The 20,176-nt window shown below is 51.6% G+C and overlaps 1 protein-coding gene across 10 annotated transcripts in view; it reads right to left on the bottom strand.

The window, feature by feature from the left end:
• Positions 1 to 7,608, bottom strand: part of Rapgef1 (Rap guanine nucleotide exchange factor 1) — a 120,692-nt gene extending 113,084 nt beyond the window's left edge. For all 10 annotated transcript variants that reach the window (XM_047525386.1, XM_047525388.1, XM_047525387.1 and 7 more), the window contains exon 1: positions 7,385 to 7,608. In XM_047525386.1, the coding sequence (XP_047381342.1) occupies positions 7,385 to 7,445 (61 nt within the window). In that variant the 5' untranslated portion in view covers positions 7,446 to 7,608. The remainder of the gene's footprint in view (positions 1 to 7,384) is intronic.
• Positions 7,609 to 20,176: the final 12,568 nt, after the last annotated feature.

Raw genomic sequence — 20,176 nt, 5'->3', positions numbered from 1 at the left:
CCAACAGGTGCAGCAGGCTAAAGTGCCATGGGGAGGAAGAAGCAATCTGTAGGAAGCAGCAGGAGGGACTCTGGTTCAGAGTGCCATTTGTCTCCTGAACCACAGCCTGAAAGAAAAAGGGGCAACAAAGAGGAACTGTGATGATCAGAAACCAGATTTCTAGCAAGTGCACTGCATCTCAGCTCTCAGAAGAGGAGGGCATGGGGCTGGGATTGTGGTTCAGTGGTGGAGCACTTGCCTTGCACATGTGAGGCACTGAGTTTGATCCTCAGCACCACATAAACAAATATTGTGTCCATCTACAACTAAAAAAATATTTTAAAAAAGAGAAGGAGGGGGTGGGTGGAGGCATGGCAAGAGACACCAGACTCCTGGACAAAATGAAAGGGGAACAGGGGATGCCAGCAGAAGCCTCCTCAGTCCCTGCACTCAGTACTGTCCAGTCACCCAGGAACAGATGGGGGAGCTGTCCTCAAGAATGTTCCAAGACCAACTGAAAAAAAGGACAAGTAATGACAGACTCCTGCCCTGGTGTTAGTTATGGGTGCCAGGCTGGGCAGAGCTGGCATACACTTTATGAATGTACTGGCAAAATCACAACTGCTCCACATAGAACCAACATTGTCCAAGAGTACTTTGCTCCCAAGCAAGCTGTCACTGCAAATGGAGTGTGTGCCATGTCAGAGCTGCGCTGTGGCTCTGTCTCCCCATGCCTAGAATTCCGGCCCTTACCACTGACCTGCACCCCAGCCTTTTTTTTTTTTTTTTTAATGCTGTCCATGCTGACCTTGAACTCCTAGACTCAAATCATCCTCCTGCCTCAGCCTCCATTAGCCAGAACTACAGGTATGCATCTTGACACACCAGCTTGGGAATTTGATCTCAACCTCATCATTGATATTCAAGGACTATGTGAAAACACAGTTATTGTAAATGGTTAACACAGGACCCTAATTCTCTGCATGCCCCTTATCAGAGCACTGGTCCTATTAACTCATCAGGACACAGCCTGACTGGCAATTTAAAACCAGAAGTTACAACACTTCAGGGCTGGGAGTAGCTCAATGGTAAAGCAATTGCCTAGCATGTGCAAGACCATAGCTTTGACCCCCTGTACCAAAGAAATAAAGTATTACAGATAATCAGAGGGGATGGGGTGGTGGCTCAGTGGTAATGCGCTTGCTTAGCACATGTGAGGCACTGGGTTCAATCCTCAGCACCACAAATAAATAAATAAATAAATAAAATAAATAAGGCATTGTGTCCATCTACAACTAAAAAATAGTTTTTAAAAAAGACAATCAGAGACTTGAAATCAAGATACTAAGTTCATTCTATGCCAATGTTAACTAAGCTCATATTCTTTTAATAAATAGGTATTGAGCACCTAATGTGTGCTAGGCTTGTGGTGGCCCCCAGTGGTAGACAGGTACACTCTCTCATGGACCTAATGATCTATTTAAGGCTTTATTTGTTGATTTTTAACTTGCAGGCAGGAAACTGGTGCTTTGAACTCTGAATGAGTTAAACAATATCATTCCACCCAAGTGTTTACTTGGGGCCTTTCCATGGAATTTACTATCTGCTAGAGGAAGAGAAGGCACCAAGAGCTTGCAGGAAGTCAGTTTTGGTGCAGTAGGCTGTGAGAGCATCCAGGAAGTGGGTTTTCACAGTTGGGGGGTGGGGGTCCAAGGAGGAGCCTCAGAACCCATAGCTTAGCAAGGACTGGAGTGGCTTTCCCACTAGCCGCTATGTAGTGGCCTTCTTCTATATAAAAAGGGACCTACTGCTTCAAACAAACAAACAAAAACCTAAACCAGAGCCCACCCGTTCCTGACACTGATGGAGAAAATGAGACCCCAGAGAGGGAAAGAAACACCCAAAGGCCAGGTCTCAGATGGTCTAAAACAAGACACTAAGATGACAAATCCCTTAATAATTCAAACCATGCATTTTATTTATTTACTCATAAAACAGCCTTTGGGGCAAGGTGGTGCTGAGTCAGAGACACACCTGTCCCAGGAGCAAATCTGCTAGCCCGAGGCCATGGGTGGGCAGGTAGGTGGCTGTTGCCTGGCCTCTCCCCTTCCCAGGGTGTCATCTTATTATGGCAACAGGCAACACACTGAGGGGACTGAGGTAAGACCCAGTCTGGCATCCAAGGAGACCTGCAATCCGAGCTAACTTGGAAAATGATTTTTCTGCAAGCTCATCCATGACTCGTCTTTATGAGCCTCCTATCAGGTCTTCTGGCTACAAGGAATCCCACTCAAACCACTCTGCCAACAGCTGCTCAGGAGCCCAGGAAACATTTGGAGTTGTTGTGGCTAATTTTTCAAAATCAGGTTTATCTGTGTCAGTGTTCTTTCTTACCTCCTATAGCACTGTTAATGCTCTTAGTATCATAAATAGTATATGCAGCCTAAAGGTCAAGTTGGGCCTACCCTAATTTAACTGGCAGGTTTTTTCCCCCTAAGATCAAAAAGATATGTAGAAGCGTGAACCAGGATGAAGACAGAAAGCTGCTGTGTTGCCAGCAATGCCAAGGCTCTAACAGCACTCACAGAGGCCGAGAGGGGCCAGTTCCCCATTTCACTTCCCTCAGGTTGCCGTCTTGGGCAACTAATCAAATTTCCCTGGGCCCCAGTTGCCTGCAGGTGCAAAATGAGGAGACTCTTCCCTGTCCTCGCCCTCTCCGCTGTCATAAGGACGAAGTGAAATGAGGTAGTCTATAAATGCATTTAAAAACCAAAGGAAACTGCAGAAACGTTCAAGACCAGCATTACCCCTGGACTGCCACCTTGAGGACCAGCTTTCCACAGGCTCTCAGACACCACGGGGCATCACACAGTATCCACCAAGGAGGAGGCACTTAGAAAGTGTTCAGGGAGCAAACAGTGAATGAGGAGCAGATGCCAAGGACAGGCGTGCTGGTAAACTGAAAGCTGAGGAGTTTAAAACTGATCAAAATACAGCGATTGCTAATCTAAGAGGCCCTCTTTCTTAGGTCACAAAAAATGTGCAGCCCCACCTGTGACAGTACTTATACTTTGTACCTATTCTGAGAAGATACAAAATAACAAGCTACTAGTGAATCAGTCACTGTACACGTCCTTTCAATTCATAGTAAAAGCATCTTTAAACACTTGAAAAATACAGCACATGGACTTGGAGACCCCAGGTTAATTCTGTCTGCAGGTGGTGTGCTAAGCAAGCCTGAGGCCAGCTCACCGACCCCACAGATTTCACCAAGGCCACAAGGAGCTGGCACTGGCCAGAGGGTTTGGTAAGTGATGAAACTTCTAGGCAGACTGTGGTTTGCAGAGAGCACAGGGGAAAAGATAAAAAAAGGAGGAAAGAAAGAAAAAAAAAGAAAGAGGAGAGAGAGAAAGAGAGAGCGGGAGGGAAGGGGAGGGAGGACTTGAGAGAGAGAAAGAAAAGAAAAGGAAGGAAGGAGATAGTTTTCTTTCCTTCTTTGCAGTATCTGTTCTCTCATCGGCCCCAGCTAAGTAAGGCCCATAGGACAGGGACCCTTCCTATAACCCAAGGACTACGCCTAGGCCTTAGGCGGTGCTCATAAACTGATGAATGACCTGAGCCGAGGAAGGAAGGAGCAGCTGAAGCTCTGGTGGGAACAGCCTGTGAAACTCAAGTGCCCTCCCTCCTCCCAGCACAGAGGCCTTGTGGGCGTGCCCCAGTGGGCTGCTCAGCCCTCAGCAGGTCCAGCAAACTCCACTCACCCTCCACTCCCACCGAAATCTCTAGTCACTCCAGCAGTAGTTCAGAACCACCATCCTGTAACCTCTCCAGCTCTCTGTACAGGCCAATGCCACGGTTAAGGCAAGTGGCCTGAGGTCTGCCCAATTCCCCACCAGATCTCTAGAGCTGAGGACAGCGCCTGGCAGCGCAGGGGCTCAATCAGTGCTGGAAGAATCAAATAATCAATCAATAAAGGAACAGGGCAAAGATTTCAAAGTCCAGACTAAAGGCAAACAAGAATAGGGATGCAAACGAATGTCCACAGTCCTTGTGGGCAATGAGAGTCAGTGATGTGGCCATCAGCGGGAGTGATGGGGAGGTGGCCACTGCCCAGCCCTGCTCTGGCTGTCTGACAGGAAGGAATGAGGACTCGGGGTCACAAGCGATCCCAATTTTCAAGAGAACCAGGAGCCTGAAATTTCTGAGTAATTAAATTTGAGTTTCATGTATTGGCCATCAACTTTTTTTTTCTTCCACAGAACAGTTGTGGAAAATGGACTGAAGCCAGCCCACAGATGCCAGTTCAGCCTTAAGCTTCAGAAACATCAGGGCAGCAACTCTCCTCACTTGATGTTTTCACTGGGGAAAAGCGTGAGCCAGCAGAACCGCCACAAGAGCACCTAGAACCGTGCTCACATGTCCCCCAAAGTGGCCAGCGTTCCATCATGGAGGGGCTGTGCTTGTCTGCTGGCAGTCTTGCAGCACAAGCCCCTCTCAGCTCCTACGAGCATGCATCCCAGGGCCAGGGCTTCCTAGCCCACCTGATCCCCTCACTCCAGCCTTCTACCCCTCCTGACAGCCCCCTCTGCATTCTGGAACCCAGACTGTCTTGATCCCCCACAGGCACTTGGGACAGCCAAAGGTAAGGCATGCCTTTCTGTGTTCCTATGAGGTGGCATGTTCTGGATGAGTAAGTGAAGCACTGAAAAGCAGCAATGACAGAGCTGGGGAGATCTGCCCAGAGGTGGGAAACAAGGCTGGATGGGCCAGTCTGGGGGGTGTGAGGGGTGAAAAGAGCTTTCCTGCTCGCTCAGAGACCCCCAGTTCTCTAAACCCTGAAGAGTAGGAACTATTTTCAGAGGTCAGAGAGGTGAGCATGTTTCACTGTTTCTGTTGCTTCCAGGCATCAAACAGCAGCGTGTCTGTGGGCTGACCTGAGATCAGTCCCTTCAGCAAAGGACCTCTCCTTCCATCAAACACTGCTCTGAGACTGAACAGCAGGACCATTTGGAAAGTGCCAGCAGGCATGAGGCATGGAGGCACACACCTGTAATCCCAAAGACTCAGGAAGCTGAGACAGAAGGAGCTAGAGTTCAAGGCCAACCTCAGCAACTCAGTGAGACCCTGTCTCTAAAACAAAACAAATAATAAAACTCCAACAGAAGCCTTAACAGGACAAGTTCATCAAAATGCAAAGTGAGCTGGCTGCAGTGGCACACATCTGTCATCCCAGCGGCTAGGGAAGCTGAGGCAGGAGTACTGCAAATTCAAAGCCAGTCTCAGAAATTTAGCTAGGCCCTAAGCAACTGAGTGAGACCCTGCCTCAAAATAAAAAATAAAAAAGGCCAGGGATGTGACTCGTGGTTAACTGCCCTTGGCTTCAATTCCTGGTACAAAAAAAAAAAAAAAAAAAAAAGGAAGAAGGAAGAAGGGAGGAGGGAGGAGGGAGGAGGGGGTGGGGGGAGAGGGAGGAGGAGGAGGAGGAGGAGGAGGAGGAGGAGGAGGAGAAGAAGGAGAAGGAGAAGAAGAAGAAGAAGAAGAAGAAGTAGTAGTTGTTGTTCGCCTGTAATAACCAGCAGAAACTGCCAGAAAGGTTACCCTCACTCCAGAAGTAGCCCAACCTTCCTGGGCAGCTGTGAACAGACCATAACAGAAGATCTGTGAGAAGGCTAGACTTCCTGTAAGTTCCATACCTATGGTCCCCAACACCCTGGTCTTGTCGACCTCAGAACTTCAAGAAAGGCATCCTCCTCCTGCCCTTCCCACTACCTCTGAGCAGCTTCTTTCACTCAATCCTCTTTCCTCCATTTCTACAGAGCTATCCCATGCCCCTCTCTTCAGAGCCTCGCACTGCCCCTTCCAGAGCTTTCCTCGCTCCTTGGCTATTAGGCTCCTCACCCAGGCTCCAGCTGCCCTTTCATGCAGCCTGGCAGCCCAGGTATTACTAGGCCAGGCCCCAAGAGGACAGGCACTTACAGGGTTGTGCACCTACTACAGCCTGCAGCAGAGGGTGTGCCCGGAGAAGGCCTAAGGACACTGTGGCAAAACAGACTGGTAGTAGAGATGTTGATGAACGCTCATGTCATTCTGAGTTGTGGAAAACAGATGATAGGGTGACAAATGATTTTCAGTTTCTTCTGTTTATTTTTCTATGATTACTAAGTTTTAAACAATAAATGTAATTTTCAGTTAATGTTATTTTTAAATAAACTATACAAGTTTTCCAACAGTGCCATTCAGATGAGACACTATACTAGGAGTTCCTGAGAAATGCTGCTCAGATGAACCAAAGATATTTCTGGACCAGCACGTGTGCAGGAAAGCGACTCATGGTCACCAGGCAAGGCCCTGGGGCTAGAGAACAGTGAGAAACATACCCCAGAAATAGCACCCGAAACCAAGGGCCCCACTCTTGAGAAGGGTGCCCTGGTTTTTTATTAGAGGGCTGGGCGTGCTGCTCCCCTGCTGGGTGAACTACAGAAATTAGCTGAACCTCTCTGAGCCCATAAAACCGGAGCCATATTCTCTTTCACAAGAACCTTCAAAGATTTAATAAGCCACACACTCGAGGGGCTAAGGACAGAGCCGGATATACAGCAAACCCTTAATAAAAGCTACAAAAATTTCCTTCCTGTGCTTAAACCGCAGGCTGCAAAAGTTACATTGCCTTGTGGGTCTGCTGCAGAGGTGCATCCCAGAAAAGTGTCCCGATTCAACCTGGGAAACATGATGGAATGCCACGGATCCCTCCTCGGGCGCCTGAAGGGTGCTTTCCATAAGCGGCTGCCAAGCTGGCCAGGTACTTGGGCTATGACAGCCAGCCGTGGTCTCAACACAGGAGCCTGGACGGCTGCCTACTTCGCGGTGCACCCAGGACTGCGCCCTGCAAGGTGCCGCCGCCTGATGCAGCCCTGGGCCCCATGTGCACGCCAGTAATGGACTCTTCGGAGAGCTATTCCCGGCCCGGGGAACCCAAGGCACCGGAGGGCACCTCCCCGAGCTCTCCGGGAACACACAAAGAGACAGGTCCGCAGCAAGACCGCGCCGCCGCCAGCCCCCGCCTCCCCGCGGGTCCTGCCTGCCGAGCTGGGCTCGGGGCCGAGGGCACCCGGGCGCGCCTGGAACCGCCCCAGCGCGTCCAGGCTGCCTCCTCGGGGGCCGCCGACGCGGCCGGCTCGGTATCTGAACCCCAGGCTCCGGGGCCGACGCGTTTCGCAGCCCGGCCGCATCCCCCGCGAGCCGCGCGCCCGCGTCGCCGGGCTCCAGCCGCCTCCGAGGCCGGGCCGCCGGGTCCCCGCGCCCGCCGGCTCGGACGAGCCCGGCCAAGATGGCCCTGCGGCGGGGGCCGCGCGGCCTGCGTGCCGCCGCCGGGAGCCGAGGCCCCGGGGCGCGCCGCGCGCCTCACCTGCTTTCTCGAGCTTGCCGGACATTTCCGGGCTGCGCCGGAGGCCGAGGCCGCCGCTCATCGGGCCCGGGCCGGGCCGCCGCGGGCGACAGGTCGGCGCGCCCTGGCTCGCCTGGGCCCCGCTCGCCGCGCCTCAGGCCCGCGCCCGCATGGCGAGCTCCGCGCGGCCGCGGCCCCTGCTCGCCGCCCGCGCCGCAGCCCGCCCGGGCCGCCGCTCCGCCGCTCCGCCGCCGCCCCGCCGCCCGCGCGCCGCCGCTCCCGGCCCGCGAGCCGGCCGCAGCGCCGCGCCGCCGCCGCCGCCGCCGCCGCCGCCGCCGCCGCCCGCCCGGCCTGGGCCGCGGCCACGGCGCCACCTGCCGGAAGCCGCCGCGCTGCCGCCGCGCAGCGCCCCCTGCCGGCCCGGAGCCGGCCCGCGCCTCCCGCCCGGGACGCAGCGCCCCCTGCCGGCCCGGAGTCCTCGCGCTGGGCAGGCTCCAACCCGCGACTGGAGAACTGGTCCTGGGACCTACACACCCGCATGGGATCCAGTGCCTTCCACGGCCCCACCCGGCTTGCCCCCTCACCTTTCCACCTTTCCAGCCCAGGACCTGTCTCTACTGCCCACGCCCATCATCCAAGATTTAGCATCCTCTGTAGCCCAGAGGCTCCACGCCAAGGGTTGGAACTGCCCCTGACCTGGACTCAACCTCTGCCATCTGGGAGCCCCACCACCAGAGGCACAGCCCCGTCCAAGGCCTGGCCGTCTTCCCACCAGGGAATATCCCAGGATTCTAAGCTTTCAGTGCCAAGCCTGGAACGACCCCTCACCCCGTGGGACTCAACAGCCCCTGCCTGTCTTGCTCTTTCAGTCCTCCTCTGGGAACCCTAGGATTCAGTGGGAGACCTTTCCTAGTGCCAATGAGTTTGTTAAAAGTCATTCATTTAAGGTTTAAAGAACCTACTAGAGGGCTAGGTATATAGCTCATTTGGTAGAATGCTTGTCTTGCATGCATAAGGCCCTGGGTTCAATCCCCAGCACCACACACACACACACACACACACAAAAGAACCTATCAGGGCTAAGCACTGTGTCATGCGGTATGGACATAACTAACTCTTCCTTCCAGAGTCCTCAACTCTTTTGTGGAGTCAAAGATAAATTGTATCACACAAGTTTTAAACAAAACTACATTTTAGTAGCATGAGGGATATTCAAATGTGGGGAGATCTATGAGGCAAATTGGCAGGCACTCAGTTCCACCTCGGTGGCCCAGAGTCCTGCTGCACCTCTTCTTCCAGCACACCCCTCCGTGCAGCCCTTTGATGTCTTGTGTTGTTCACTGTCTGTCCCACAGTGAGGTCCGGGCAGGCAGAAACTCTCTTGGGGCTTTTTTTGGGGGGGCGGGGAGCGTTGCTTGGCAGTGCTGGGGATAGAACCTAGGGTCTTGGATGCTACGCATGTGCTCTGCCACTGAGCTACACCTCCTGCTGAGGGATTATAATTTATGGAGGTAATGAGTGACCCTGAGTAAGATTGATTATGTTTTCCAAGAGAAGGGGGCATACCACACCATGCCACACAGAGCCACACGAGGAGCACCAGGCTCGGCTGGGAAGCACACCAGGTGGAGAGGCCAGGCCAGGGCCCTCACTGGGGCTCGCATGAGAAAGGCACAGCAGTGCAGGGGGAACTGTGTAGGGTTGGCTTGGTCGAATAAATCCAGTGGTCTCTAGGCTCTGGGGGCATCTCTAGTTGCCTGGTTGGTGTCCAGCCCTGAGGCGCTTTAGGTCAGGAGAACATTGACTTGGTGTGAAAGTCACACCAAGTCACATCAGGATTAAACAGGGCTACAGACTTGGGTAACTGTGTTTTGTGGCTGTTTGGCAGCAGTGGGAATGGACCCCAGGCAGGGCCCTGCCTTTGCCAGAAACATGCTCTCCACCGAGCTTCACCCAGCCCTGGGGCTATAGACTCGAATGGTTGTTACATGAAAGATGTGCTCCCTGGCTGAGCTAAGCCGGCCAGCCCTGGGAGGGGCATTCTCTCCTGGCCAGCAAGATGGTTAACACGTCAAAACATCCGAAGGTACAGAAAATAAAAACTATCATTACTGCCAGGGGCTGCACGGGACTCTGCTGTGGCAACAGCTCCAGTAAGAGGAGGGGCCCCGCTGACTCTGTGGGGTGCTGTTGGCCAGCCTCCCAGCATTCCAGGGAAGTTCAGACCTGGCCACCCAGGGCCGTGGCTCTCTGTTTGCAAACACTTAGCTATTCAGACAACAAGAATTCATGAGACTAGAGTGTAAAACAGCCAGGGTGAGGCTGGTGGCCCAGGCTCACCTCAGCTTCAGCTTCACTCACTGAGGGTCCTTTTGCATGCACCTGCCTGAGCTCCCAGACTAATTGCCCGGAGGACAGAGTATTGGGTGTCGGTTCATTGCACTGACATCATCACAGGGCAGGAGGAAGTGGGATCCATCAGGAACAGCAGTGTAGTAATGAGGGCTGACACTTCCTCAGGGCTACCTGTAGCTGGGGGGGCTTAGTCACTGTTTGAACCCTCACCATCCAGATCTAGAAGTAGACGTCTGTTTCATCGATGCTGTAGATACCACCTTAATAATGTTGAGGAAAAGATGGATTTGTTAAAACACACAGGGTGTCTCTTGGGTAGAACAGAAGGGCAGGAAGGGCAAACTTCACCAGGAGCTGAGGCTCCCTCATTCACACAACCTGCCCTTCTTTCTCTCCCCACTCAGTCAACAGACCAAAACCACTAAGGCTGCTCAACCCAAGCCTATCTTCCAGGAGAAATGCTCTGATTGGCTCAGCTTCAATCAGTGGTGACCTCTGGTTCAACTGGGTCTGGCCAGGTGGGTGGGGTTTCAGTTGCTAGGTTACAGTTCTTGGGCACTTCTGTCTTCTACAGCTAATATTAGCTCCACTTGACCAAGTGGGGTCACAAAGACCTATCTAATAAGTTGTGGATCTGGAACTCATGCAGGTGAACCTGTTCCAGGCTCACATTTTAACCATGGTGCTACAAATTCTCTAACCTAAACTTATCTAAATGCACTCCACAGTGTTTCACCTGCATATTTGATTGTGCATTTTGTTTAATTTGGTTTCATATGTTGTATATCCTAATGCTAAAAAAAAAAAAAAAAAAAAAAATGAACAAGTTCTGGGTCCTGGTTTCCAGGAGCTTTGAGGAAACTTGAGGATAGAAATCTCAAGTCCCAACCAGCAACAGGAATGGGGAAGGGGAGACCCACCATGCTGTCTGGGGTGCAGATATTAATTTCAGTTTGGAGCATCAGGAAAGGCTAAATAGAGAAGAGAGATGTTTTAGTGACTTTAAATGGCTCACAATTTCATGTTTTCATTGAGTTTTGCTTCTTATTTATTATCAAGAGCACTAAGGCCCCCCATCCTCCCAAACCCCAGGAATCCAAACAGCTCAGTCCTGATCTGGTGCCAGTGTTCAGGAAATTGGAAAGATATCCACAGATATCTTCAAAAAGGCCGGGAAAGATGTCTGGATCATCCTTCCACCAACTAAATGTGGGATCTTCCAGACTAGTCCTAGCAAAGCTGCCAGAGATTGGCTGTGTGGTAACTTTGGCCCTTTCTTACAGCAGTGGGGATTTGGGCCAGTTAATACAGCTAATAGATCTCTTTCTTGGTGTTTCAAAAGTTAGTGTGAAACAGACATTTTCAGTAATGACTCATAAGGCAACCACAGACTTTTTTTTTTTTTTTTTTTTTTTTTTTGCTGGGGTGGAACCTGCATGGTAAGCAGGCGCTGCCCCACTGAGCTGCACCCCAGCCCAGGTAACTGCAGCTTTGAGGATCAGATTTACATGGCGTTCCTAGAGTCCCAAATGAAAACTGAGGGAATTATTATATTTACAATTGTACTGAAGAGAATAAAATACCTAGGAATAGAAATATCCAAAGAGGCAAATGACTTGTACACTGAAAACTGCAATATACTTCTGAAGGAAATTAAAGGAGGCACAAATTAAGGGAAAGATATTCACATTTGTGGTTTGGAAGACTTCATTTTGATAAGATGTCAAGGTGACGTCAATATCAAAGGAGTCTAATGAATTTAATGCACTTTCTTTCAAAATCTAATGATGTTTTTGCAGAAATAGAAAAATTCACCCTAAAATTCACATGGAATCTCAAAGGATGCTGTCCTAGTCTGGTTCATGTTACTGCAACTTATAAAGACTGGGTACTTTATAAATAAAAAAGCTTTATTTCTAATTTTTGATCTATTTTGGTGCTGGGAACTGAACCCTGGCCTTGTGCATGCTCGGCAAGCACTTACCACAGATCTGCACCAGCCGCCCTAAGAGGCTTATTTGGCTCATGTTTCTGGAAGCTGAAAAACCCAGGTGGTCACATCTGGAGAGGTCTCATGCTGTCAGCATGGAGGTGGTATCATGGCAGGAGTGCATGCATGCAGGAAGCCAAGCACTGGGGTGGCCTTGCTTTACTACTGCTATTCTCGAAGGGTCTAACCAAGTCCTTCAAGACTTCACCTGCTCCTGAGAGCCAGTCATCAATCCCTCCCCATGGTGGGGCCCCCTAACCTAATTCCCTGCCTCTAGGCCTCACCTCTTAAAGGTTCCACCATTCCTCAACACTGTTCCATTGAGGACCAAGCTCCCACAAATGAACCTTTGGGGGGAAATGTATCTAAACCATAGCAGATCCCCTAAAAACCAAATGATCTGAAAAAAGGAAAAAAAACAAAACAGAGTTGGGGAACTTCAGTTTCCTTATTTTGAAACTTATTACAAAGCTAGAATAATCAGAACAATGTGGTATTGAGATAAAGACAGACTTGTAAGACTATGGGCGTAGCTCAGTGGTAGAGCACTTGCCTGGCATGGAAGAGGCCTTGGGTTTGATCCTCAGAATTAAAAAAAAAAAAAAATAATAAGACATGTAGACCAATGGAAAGGAATAGAAATCCCATTTATACTTAAATTGATGTTTGACAAGAGTGCAAGACCATTCAATGAAAAATGACAGTCTTTTCAGCCAGTGGTGCTTGTATGTCTTGACACTGACATACAAGAGATGGAAGGGAACCCCTGCCTAGCACCACTGATAAAAATTAACTCAAACCAGGCTCTGTGGCACATGTCCATCATCCCAGGGACTCAGGAGACTGAGACGGGGGATCCCGAGCTCCAGGCCAGCCTGGGCAATTTAGCAAGACCCTGTCTCAAAATAAAAACTAAAGAGGGCTGGAGATGTGACTCAGTGGTAGGGCACCCCTAGGTTCAATCTCCAGCACCAACACCAAAACAAACAAAAGGCCTCAGATGTGGCCTTTAGAAGGAATGCAGCTCTGGCTCCGTGGCAGATGGCAAGCTCAGCATGCAGGAGGCCTCAGATCCATCCCAGCACCCATAAACACACAAATAAAATTAAAAATCTAATAAATGGGCTAAAGACTTGAATGGACATCTCTCCAAAAAGTTATACAAATGGCCAAAAGGCATATGAAAAGAGGCTGAACATCACTAACCATTAGGGAATGCAAATCAAAACTACAGTGAAATAATGCTTTACACGTTAGGATATGGCTAGAATAAAAAAAAAAAATTTTTTTTTTGGTACCAAGAATTGAACCCAGGGGTGCTTAACCACTGAGCCATATCCCCAGACCTTTTTCTTTTAATTTTGAGACGGGGTCTCACTAAGTTGCTGAGACAGCTTTGAACTCCCCATCCTCCTGCATCGCCCTCCTGAACCTCTGGGATTACAGGTGTGCACCATCACGCCCAGCAATGTGGCTATAATAAAACAAAACAAAACACCCCAGAAAATGACAAGGTTGGCAAAAAGGTGGAGAAAATGGAAGCCTGCAATGTTGGCAGGGATGTAAAATGGAGCAGCCACTGTGGAAAACAGAATAGCGATTCCTCCAAAAAATTAAAAAATAGAGTTACCATATGATCCAGCAACTCTGCTTCAAAAGCACTGCACGCAGGGGTGCTGAGCGCGCTGTTTGCAGCAGCGCTGCTGGCCATAGCCAGAGCGTGGAAGCCACCCTGGCGCTCGTGCATGGGCGAATGCAGGAGTAAAATGGGCCCGCAGGTACCAGGCGGGTGGCTCGGCCTTAGAAGTTCTGACACCTGCCCCAACCTGGAGGAAGCTGGAGGACATTGTGCTAAGTGGAATGAGCCCCTCATTTGTCAAAAGGCAAATGCCGTGCGATTCCGCTTACAGGAGGTCCTCGGAGCAGCCAAAGTCAGAGAGGAAGTGGAGTGGCGGGTGCAGGGCCGGCGGCGGGGCGGGGCAGGACAGTCTGAGAGGGTCAGGGCGCGGAGTTGCGGGGTGTGCAGGGGGTGCTGGTGTTGGCTGCGCATTATGAGTGTGGTCAGTGCCACTGAATTGTGCACTCGAAAATGGTTACGGTGGTGAAAACGGGGAAAAGAAAGTTACCAGCCCCACAGCTGATGCCTGCCAGCGCGAGAGCCTGGGTGCTATCATTTCCTCAAACAAGCCCGCAAACGGAACCGGGAAACTGAGAAGCCGAGCTCCGCAAACCGAGCTTGCGCACACCCGCGCGCACCTCTTCTGCCTCCTAGTGAGCATTCGGGATTCTGCACGCGGTTCCCTGGAAGTCTGCGCATTCTGCAAGCGCTGCCTTTCCAGGCTGGCACTGAACTCCGGGACTCCGGTGATCCCGTTGCCGTTGTCCCCTGGGAGTGACTGGGGGGACAGGGACAAGCCTCCACACCTGGCTGCAAATCTTTAAGTCATTGAATCTCATAGGAGATATGTTCTCATCGTTTAAAAAATGAAATCATGCAGGCGTATAAAATAAAAAGTGGAACTCTCACTTTCACTCATGAGAGTTCACCATGTAGCGCGTGTACTTCCAGCTCTTTCACTATTAAAAATCCGTGCACAGGGGCTGGGGTTGTGGCTCAGTGGTGAAGCACTGGGTTCGATTCTCAGCACCGCATATAAGTAAATAAAATAGGTCCATTGACAACTAAAAAAAATTCTAAAAAATCCTTGCGCACATTTATGGCATTTTATATGAGTGGGTTTGGATGGTATGTAACAGCCCAGATCCGCTCCCACCCAAAACAACAACTGAAAAGTACATTAAACCACAGCTTTCATGACACTGGACCTCAGGCAATAAAATACAGGGACCCCAGGGAGGAATGCAAATGGGACGGCAGGATGGACCCCAGCACAGCGTCAGGAAGGAGGGTGCCCGCAGGGCCTGGCAGATGCACAGAGCTGAGGACATGGACATGGAGCTGAGAGCCCTGGAAGTCCAGGTGGTCTGCGGTCACAGGACAGGCTGCTGGGGGAACGCACGCCAGGGCCGCCTCCGTACAACCCAGAGTGGGGCACGAGCAGGCCACTGGCTCCTGGGCCACCCACTCCCAGAGAAGCGGGAGGAGCGGGTCCCATGTGGACTCCTGCGCCTTCAAATTCCCCAGCCAGGTTGACTCCCGGGGGGTGGGGGGTGCAGAGGCCAGCCCAGCTCGCTCCAGCTAGGAGGAAAGCGTGGGGTAGGGAGAGCGACCCGCAGCATCTCCGGCCCTCCCCAGCGAGCTGTCTCTACAGGCACCTCCGACCTCCCTGGTCCTGGCCCTGCAGTTTCCTTGTAACCAAGTGCAGGACCCTCCAGGCCCCCAGTGGGAAATGGGCCCACTGCCCCCACCTGGGGCCCCTTGCCACTATTACAGGGGGCCTCTCTCCCCGAATGCCGGGTGTTCTCACAGTGCAAGGGGTCGGGGTCAGTCGTCCTTGGAACATGGGTTTGGCCTCCGAGAGGTGGACAGCAGAGGCGTCCAGGCTGGCTCCCTTCGGCGCCGTGTTCTGTAAGTCAGAGTGAGAGCAGGGGTAGAAAGACGTCCCGCACGCAGGGTCCAGCCCTCCTCAGAGCTCACGCATGGAGCAGTCGGCTCCTGCCCTGTGACTCCACTGGACCCTGAGCCTGTCCCCAGGGGGAGCGTCCGTGATTAACACTGGACAGGGGCGCAGGAACAGCAGGTGCCCTGGTGGGACTGGACTCAAAGACCCACCCACTTCTTTACCATCTCTGGCCTCTGGAGAGATTCGAGGCCAGCTCAGTCCCTCATAAACCCCTAGGCAGCAGCCCCCGGCAGCAACCCTCCTGGGCACCGCCCCCCACAGGAGCTCTGCTGTCTGTCCCTCTGTCTTTCTGTCATTTTGGTAAATCCTGTTTCTTTGCCCTCACCCTTTCTGTCATGGAGCACGTTCTTCAAATCTGTGAGACCAAGAAACTACAGGTCCTTCTGCTTCAAGAGCAGCTGCGGAGTCCACCCAGGTTCAGAGGAGGAGCAACGGATTGCACTTCTTCCTCCCCTTGTTTCTTTTCTGGTGCTGGGATTGAACCCAGGGCTGCTCCACCCCTGAGCTATGCCCCCGCCTCTTTTATTTTCACTTTGAGACAGGATCTCGCTCAGCTGCCCAAGGCTGGCCATGAACTTACAATGCTCCTGCCTCAGCCTCCCAAGCAGCTGGGGTTACAGGTGTGGCCACACGTCTGGTTCAGATCACATCTCCTTTTTTTAAATGTCTTTTTTGGTTGTAGATGGACACAATCCCTTCATTTTATTTGATTGTTTTTCCGTGATGCTGAGGATTGAACCCCGTGCTTCACACATGCTAGGCACCATCTCACACAGTCGTGCTGAGCAGGACTGTGGGGAGGGGGAGACTGTGATCACACTGTGAGCACCCGCTGGTGCCAGTGCGAGGATGTTGGGAGGTGGTGCATCTTTCCGAGGGAGGTCTAGTGGAAGCTAGTTAGCTCTTAGGTGGATGATGCATCTCACAGCAGTGGCTCAGGTATCGCGGGAGTGAATTAGTTCCCCAGAGCAGTTGTTATTAAAGAAGCAAGCCCGGCCCCTCCTCACTCTCTTGATTCCTTACACTCACATGTCCCCTCCGCATGTGGCTGTTTCCCTTTGAACTTCTCTGCCATGTTGTGATAAAGCTCAGGGGCCCTCACTAGATACCAGATTCCATGTCATTTGAACTTTCCAACCATCAGAATTATGAGCCAAATATACCTCTTTTCACTATAAAGTATCAGCCTTCGGTATTTTATTATAGCAACACAAAATGGACTAAGACAGCATCATTGGAAAATTGAGTTGCCACAGCTTCTAGGGTTCTTTCCTCACTCCGTGTGCCTCCTCAAGGCTCAGACTTGATCCTGAGCCTCATGTCTCATGACCTGCTGAGCATTCCCTTGGGGCTCTCTTGTAGGCAACTTGTCCTCAAAACATTCTTATCAACCCCAAAGTGGAAACAATCCAGACATCCTTCCACAGCGGATTGGTTACACGGGCTGTGGTATGTTCATACTGTGGTCTACTACAGGGCAGAAAAAAGGGACAAATAGCCTCTCAGATGAATCCCCGGGGAACTAAGGTTACATATCACATTGTTATAATTTGGATGTGAGGTGTACCCCCAAAACTCACATGTGAGACAGTGCAGGAAGGTCCAGAGGAGAAATCCCTGGGTTGTGAGAGTCTTAACCCAATCAGAGAATTAATCCCCTGATAGGGATGAACTGAATGGTCACTGAAGTGGTGGGTGTGGCTGGAGGAGGTGGGCACTGAGGCTGGCTATGGGGTGTACATTTGCATCTGGCCAGTGGAGTCTCTCTCTGCTTTCTGATCACCATGTGAGCCGCTTCCCTCCACCACACTCTCCTGCCGGGATGCTTAGTCCCGCCTGCAGCCCCAGGGAATGCAGCCGGCCTTCTATGGACTAAGACACCTGAAACCATGAGCCCCCAAGTTAACTTTTCCTCCTAAAATTGTTCTGGTCAGATTTTTTTAGTCACGGCAGCAAAATAGCTGACTAAGACACACACGATTCCATTCAGATAAAACTCTTGAGATTGTAAAATAGCAGAGACGGGAGCAGATGGAAGGTTGTAGGAGGGGAGGCGTGTTGCTGGGGCGGGACAGGGGAGGAGAGTCCTGCGAGGGACGTTTCGCTCCCTGTCTCTGTCGAGGTCGATATCCTGGTTGCCAGGAGTCCTGGTTTTGCAAGATGTTTCCATTGGGTAAAGGGCACCAGGGACCACTGGATATTATTTCTCTGGTTTTTATCTTATTTATTCGTGTTTATGCGGTGCTGAGAATGGAACCCAGTGCTCCACCACGGAGCCACCCCCCACCCCCACGTTATTCTTGCAATCATGGGTGAATGTACAATTACCTTGGAATAAAACACTCTTCTATTCAGTCACCAGGCATGCAGCTCACAGAAGGTAGATTTCATACCCAGCCTGGGAGCACCCGCTCTCTCCCGGTGCCTGCGTCCTTGTTTCTAAGACCTTTGTCGGGGGCCTGCCAGACGTCCTTGGAGCGGGTCTCTGCTGCTCCCTGCTTTCTCTGTGACGGACCTCGGAATTCTGAGGGTCTTTGTGGACGGGAAACTTCTGGGTGGAGAAACCAGGTGCTGGCATGCAGGTGGCCGACCCCACCCTGGAAAGCTGTCCCCGTCCTGCCTTCCCTGGGCGCTTGTCCCGCTCGCCGCCGCTCACTCCCAGCAGCTCGGATGTAGTAGGAAAGGGCGCCGGCTACCTCACCCACGCGGGGTCAGGACGGGAAGCGAAGCCAGCCCTTCCTTCTCTCCAAGGTCTTTTTGCTCGTTGGTTGCTTGGTGGGTCGGCTGGTGTGCAGTCACCCAGGAGGTACGCCCAGCCCTGTTACGACCAACTGCCCATCACGTGGTGTGTCCTTGACAACAAGGAGACAGACTCTCTAGAAAGATCAGCCGTCCCCAGTTTCGCTTCGACATTTCCTCGCATCTTCACCCCAAAGAAGCTTCCCTGAAGCCTTTTCTACCCTCGCTTCAGCTGCTCTTCAAAACAAACAGCGACCTCTCACTGTCTAGAGAGGACACGCCCAGCTTACCACCAAAGACCAGGAAGGTCAGGACCAGAGGGGACCTGAGCTCCACCCGGGGAGCCAGAGAGTTCCCGCACTGCCACCTCGGGCTTGGGTGGTCTTGGGCAAGTTCCTTAAATGACCCTAAACCTGTGTCTTCAAATGTAAAATGGGAACCGTAATGGTGACCAAGCCACCATGTGCCTCTGCTGTAGCTCCAGGCACACGCGGGAAGGGTGGCCCCGGTGAGGGAGGGGATCTCAGAAGAGCAGCGTCCAGGCAAGGGAAGGCCCAGGCCCCCACGGTGCCGGCAAGCCAGGGCCACAGGGTGGCTCCGAGCCAGGCGCCAGCCCCCAGCACGCCTGTCTTCCGCAGGAGTGGACGGCAGCACCTGTCTTCCAGCGGGTGGAAAGTGGGGAGGAGGGTCTGCCCGCACTCGGCTGGAGGGCAGAGAGGGTGCAGTCCGCTGCGCTTGGAGGCAGCTGCCTCTCCATTCCCATCCGGGGCACGCGTGCTGCTTCCTGGGCAGGCCAGGCACAGAGGCGTTAAAGCCTCAAGGTCCCCCACAACCTGGCTGCTCTGAGAGCCAGCCTTACTCCCAAATCTGCTCTTGCTGCACAATCCACCAACCAGAATCTGCACTCGCAGCTTTTTTCCCTTTAATTAAAATAGCTTTTATTGCTTTTTTTTTTTTTTTTCCTATTATGAAAGACATAACACACTCATTGCAGGAAAAAAAAAAAACGTAAAAATAAAGAGAAGCAAAAAGAAGGTGGGGGAAGCCACAGTCTCGCTCCGCAGCGTTGAACCAGGAAATGGACTGGGCCAGTTCACAGCAGCAGGCATCTAGGAGGGACCCGGGTCAGAGCCATGAGCGAAAGCCAGCATGCCCTCCACCTTCCAGGCTGCGCTCACAGCATACCTCTGCCGGGCCCCCCAGCAACCCAAGTCCACCTGCCCTGACCCCCACGTCTTCGCTGCTCTGCACTGTTGTTCAAGGACAGCAGGCCCAGCACCGTCCCTCCCCTCTCTGTCTCTTGCCTTACACTGTATTTCTAGGTTGCTTTTAGGGCTTATCATGTGTGCACTAAAGCAGGGGAGTTTTAAGTGATGGCTTATTGAAACCACCACTTGGAACACAACCCACAACATCCCCAGCTCTCCACCCACCAACAAACTCTCTTAAGCCTCTCAAAGTCAGATCTCCAACCTCGCTGGAGGCAACCACTATTCTGATCTCTATGCATAGATTCATTTTCCCTGGTTGTGAACATCACATAAATGGAAAGTTTGGGTCTGTCATCATAATGTTGTTTGCTCAACATTATGTCTATGGGATTTGCTTATGTAGTTCTTTTGTTGCATGTATCTCATTTACACTGCTGTGTAATATTCCAATGGATGAAATTCTTCCTTCTCTCTCTCTTTTTCTCCAGCACTGGGAACTGAACTCAGGAGTACTCTACCACTGAGCTACATCTCCAGCCCCTTTCATTTTCTTTTGAGGCAGGGCCTTGCTAAGTTTCTGAGGCTGGCCTCAAACGTATAATCCTCCTGCCTCAGTCTCCTGAGTATCTGGGATTACAGGTGTGCCCGCCATGCCAGTTCATCCCTCCTTTTCTTGATAGCCATTTGGATTGTTGTTGTATTTAGGCTATGATTAATTAGTGAAGCTGTCATGCACATTCTTGTGCCTATTTTTTTGGCGGATATGTCCAGATTTCCAGGTACAAACTCAGAAATGGAGTTGCCGAGGTTCAGAGGGTGGATGTGTATGTAAAATTTAGCAGGTGCGGTGAGTTCTTTTGTTTTAGGTTTGTTTTTGTTCTTTAGTTTTGGGTTGCCTGGGCATCCATTTGAACATGAGTCAGACTGTCTCACA

This window comes from Sciurus carolinensis, chromosome 14 (assembly GCF_902686445.1).
Source record: "Sciurus carolinensis chromosome 14, mSciCar1.2, whole genome shotgun sequence".
Classification (NCBI taxonomy): Eukaryota; Metazoa; Chordata; class Mammalia; order Rodentia; family Sciuridae; genus Sciurus; species Sciurus carolinensis.
Note: the sequence above shows the minus strand (reverse complement) of the source record. Positions and strands in the feature narration are given on the sequence as shown.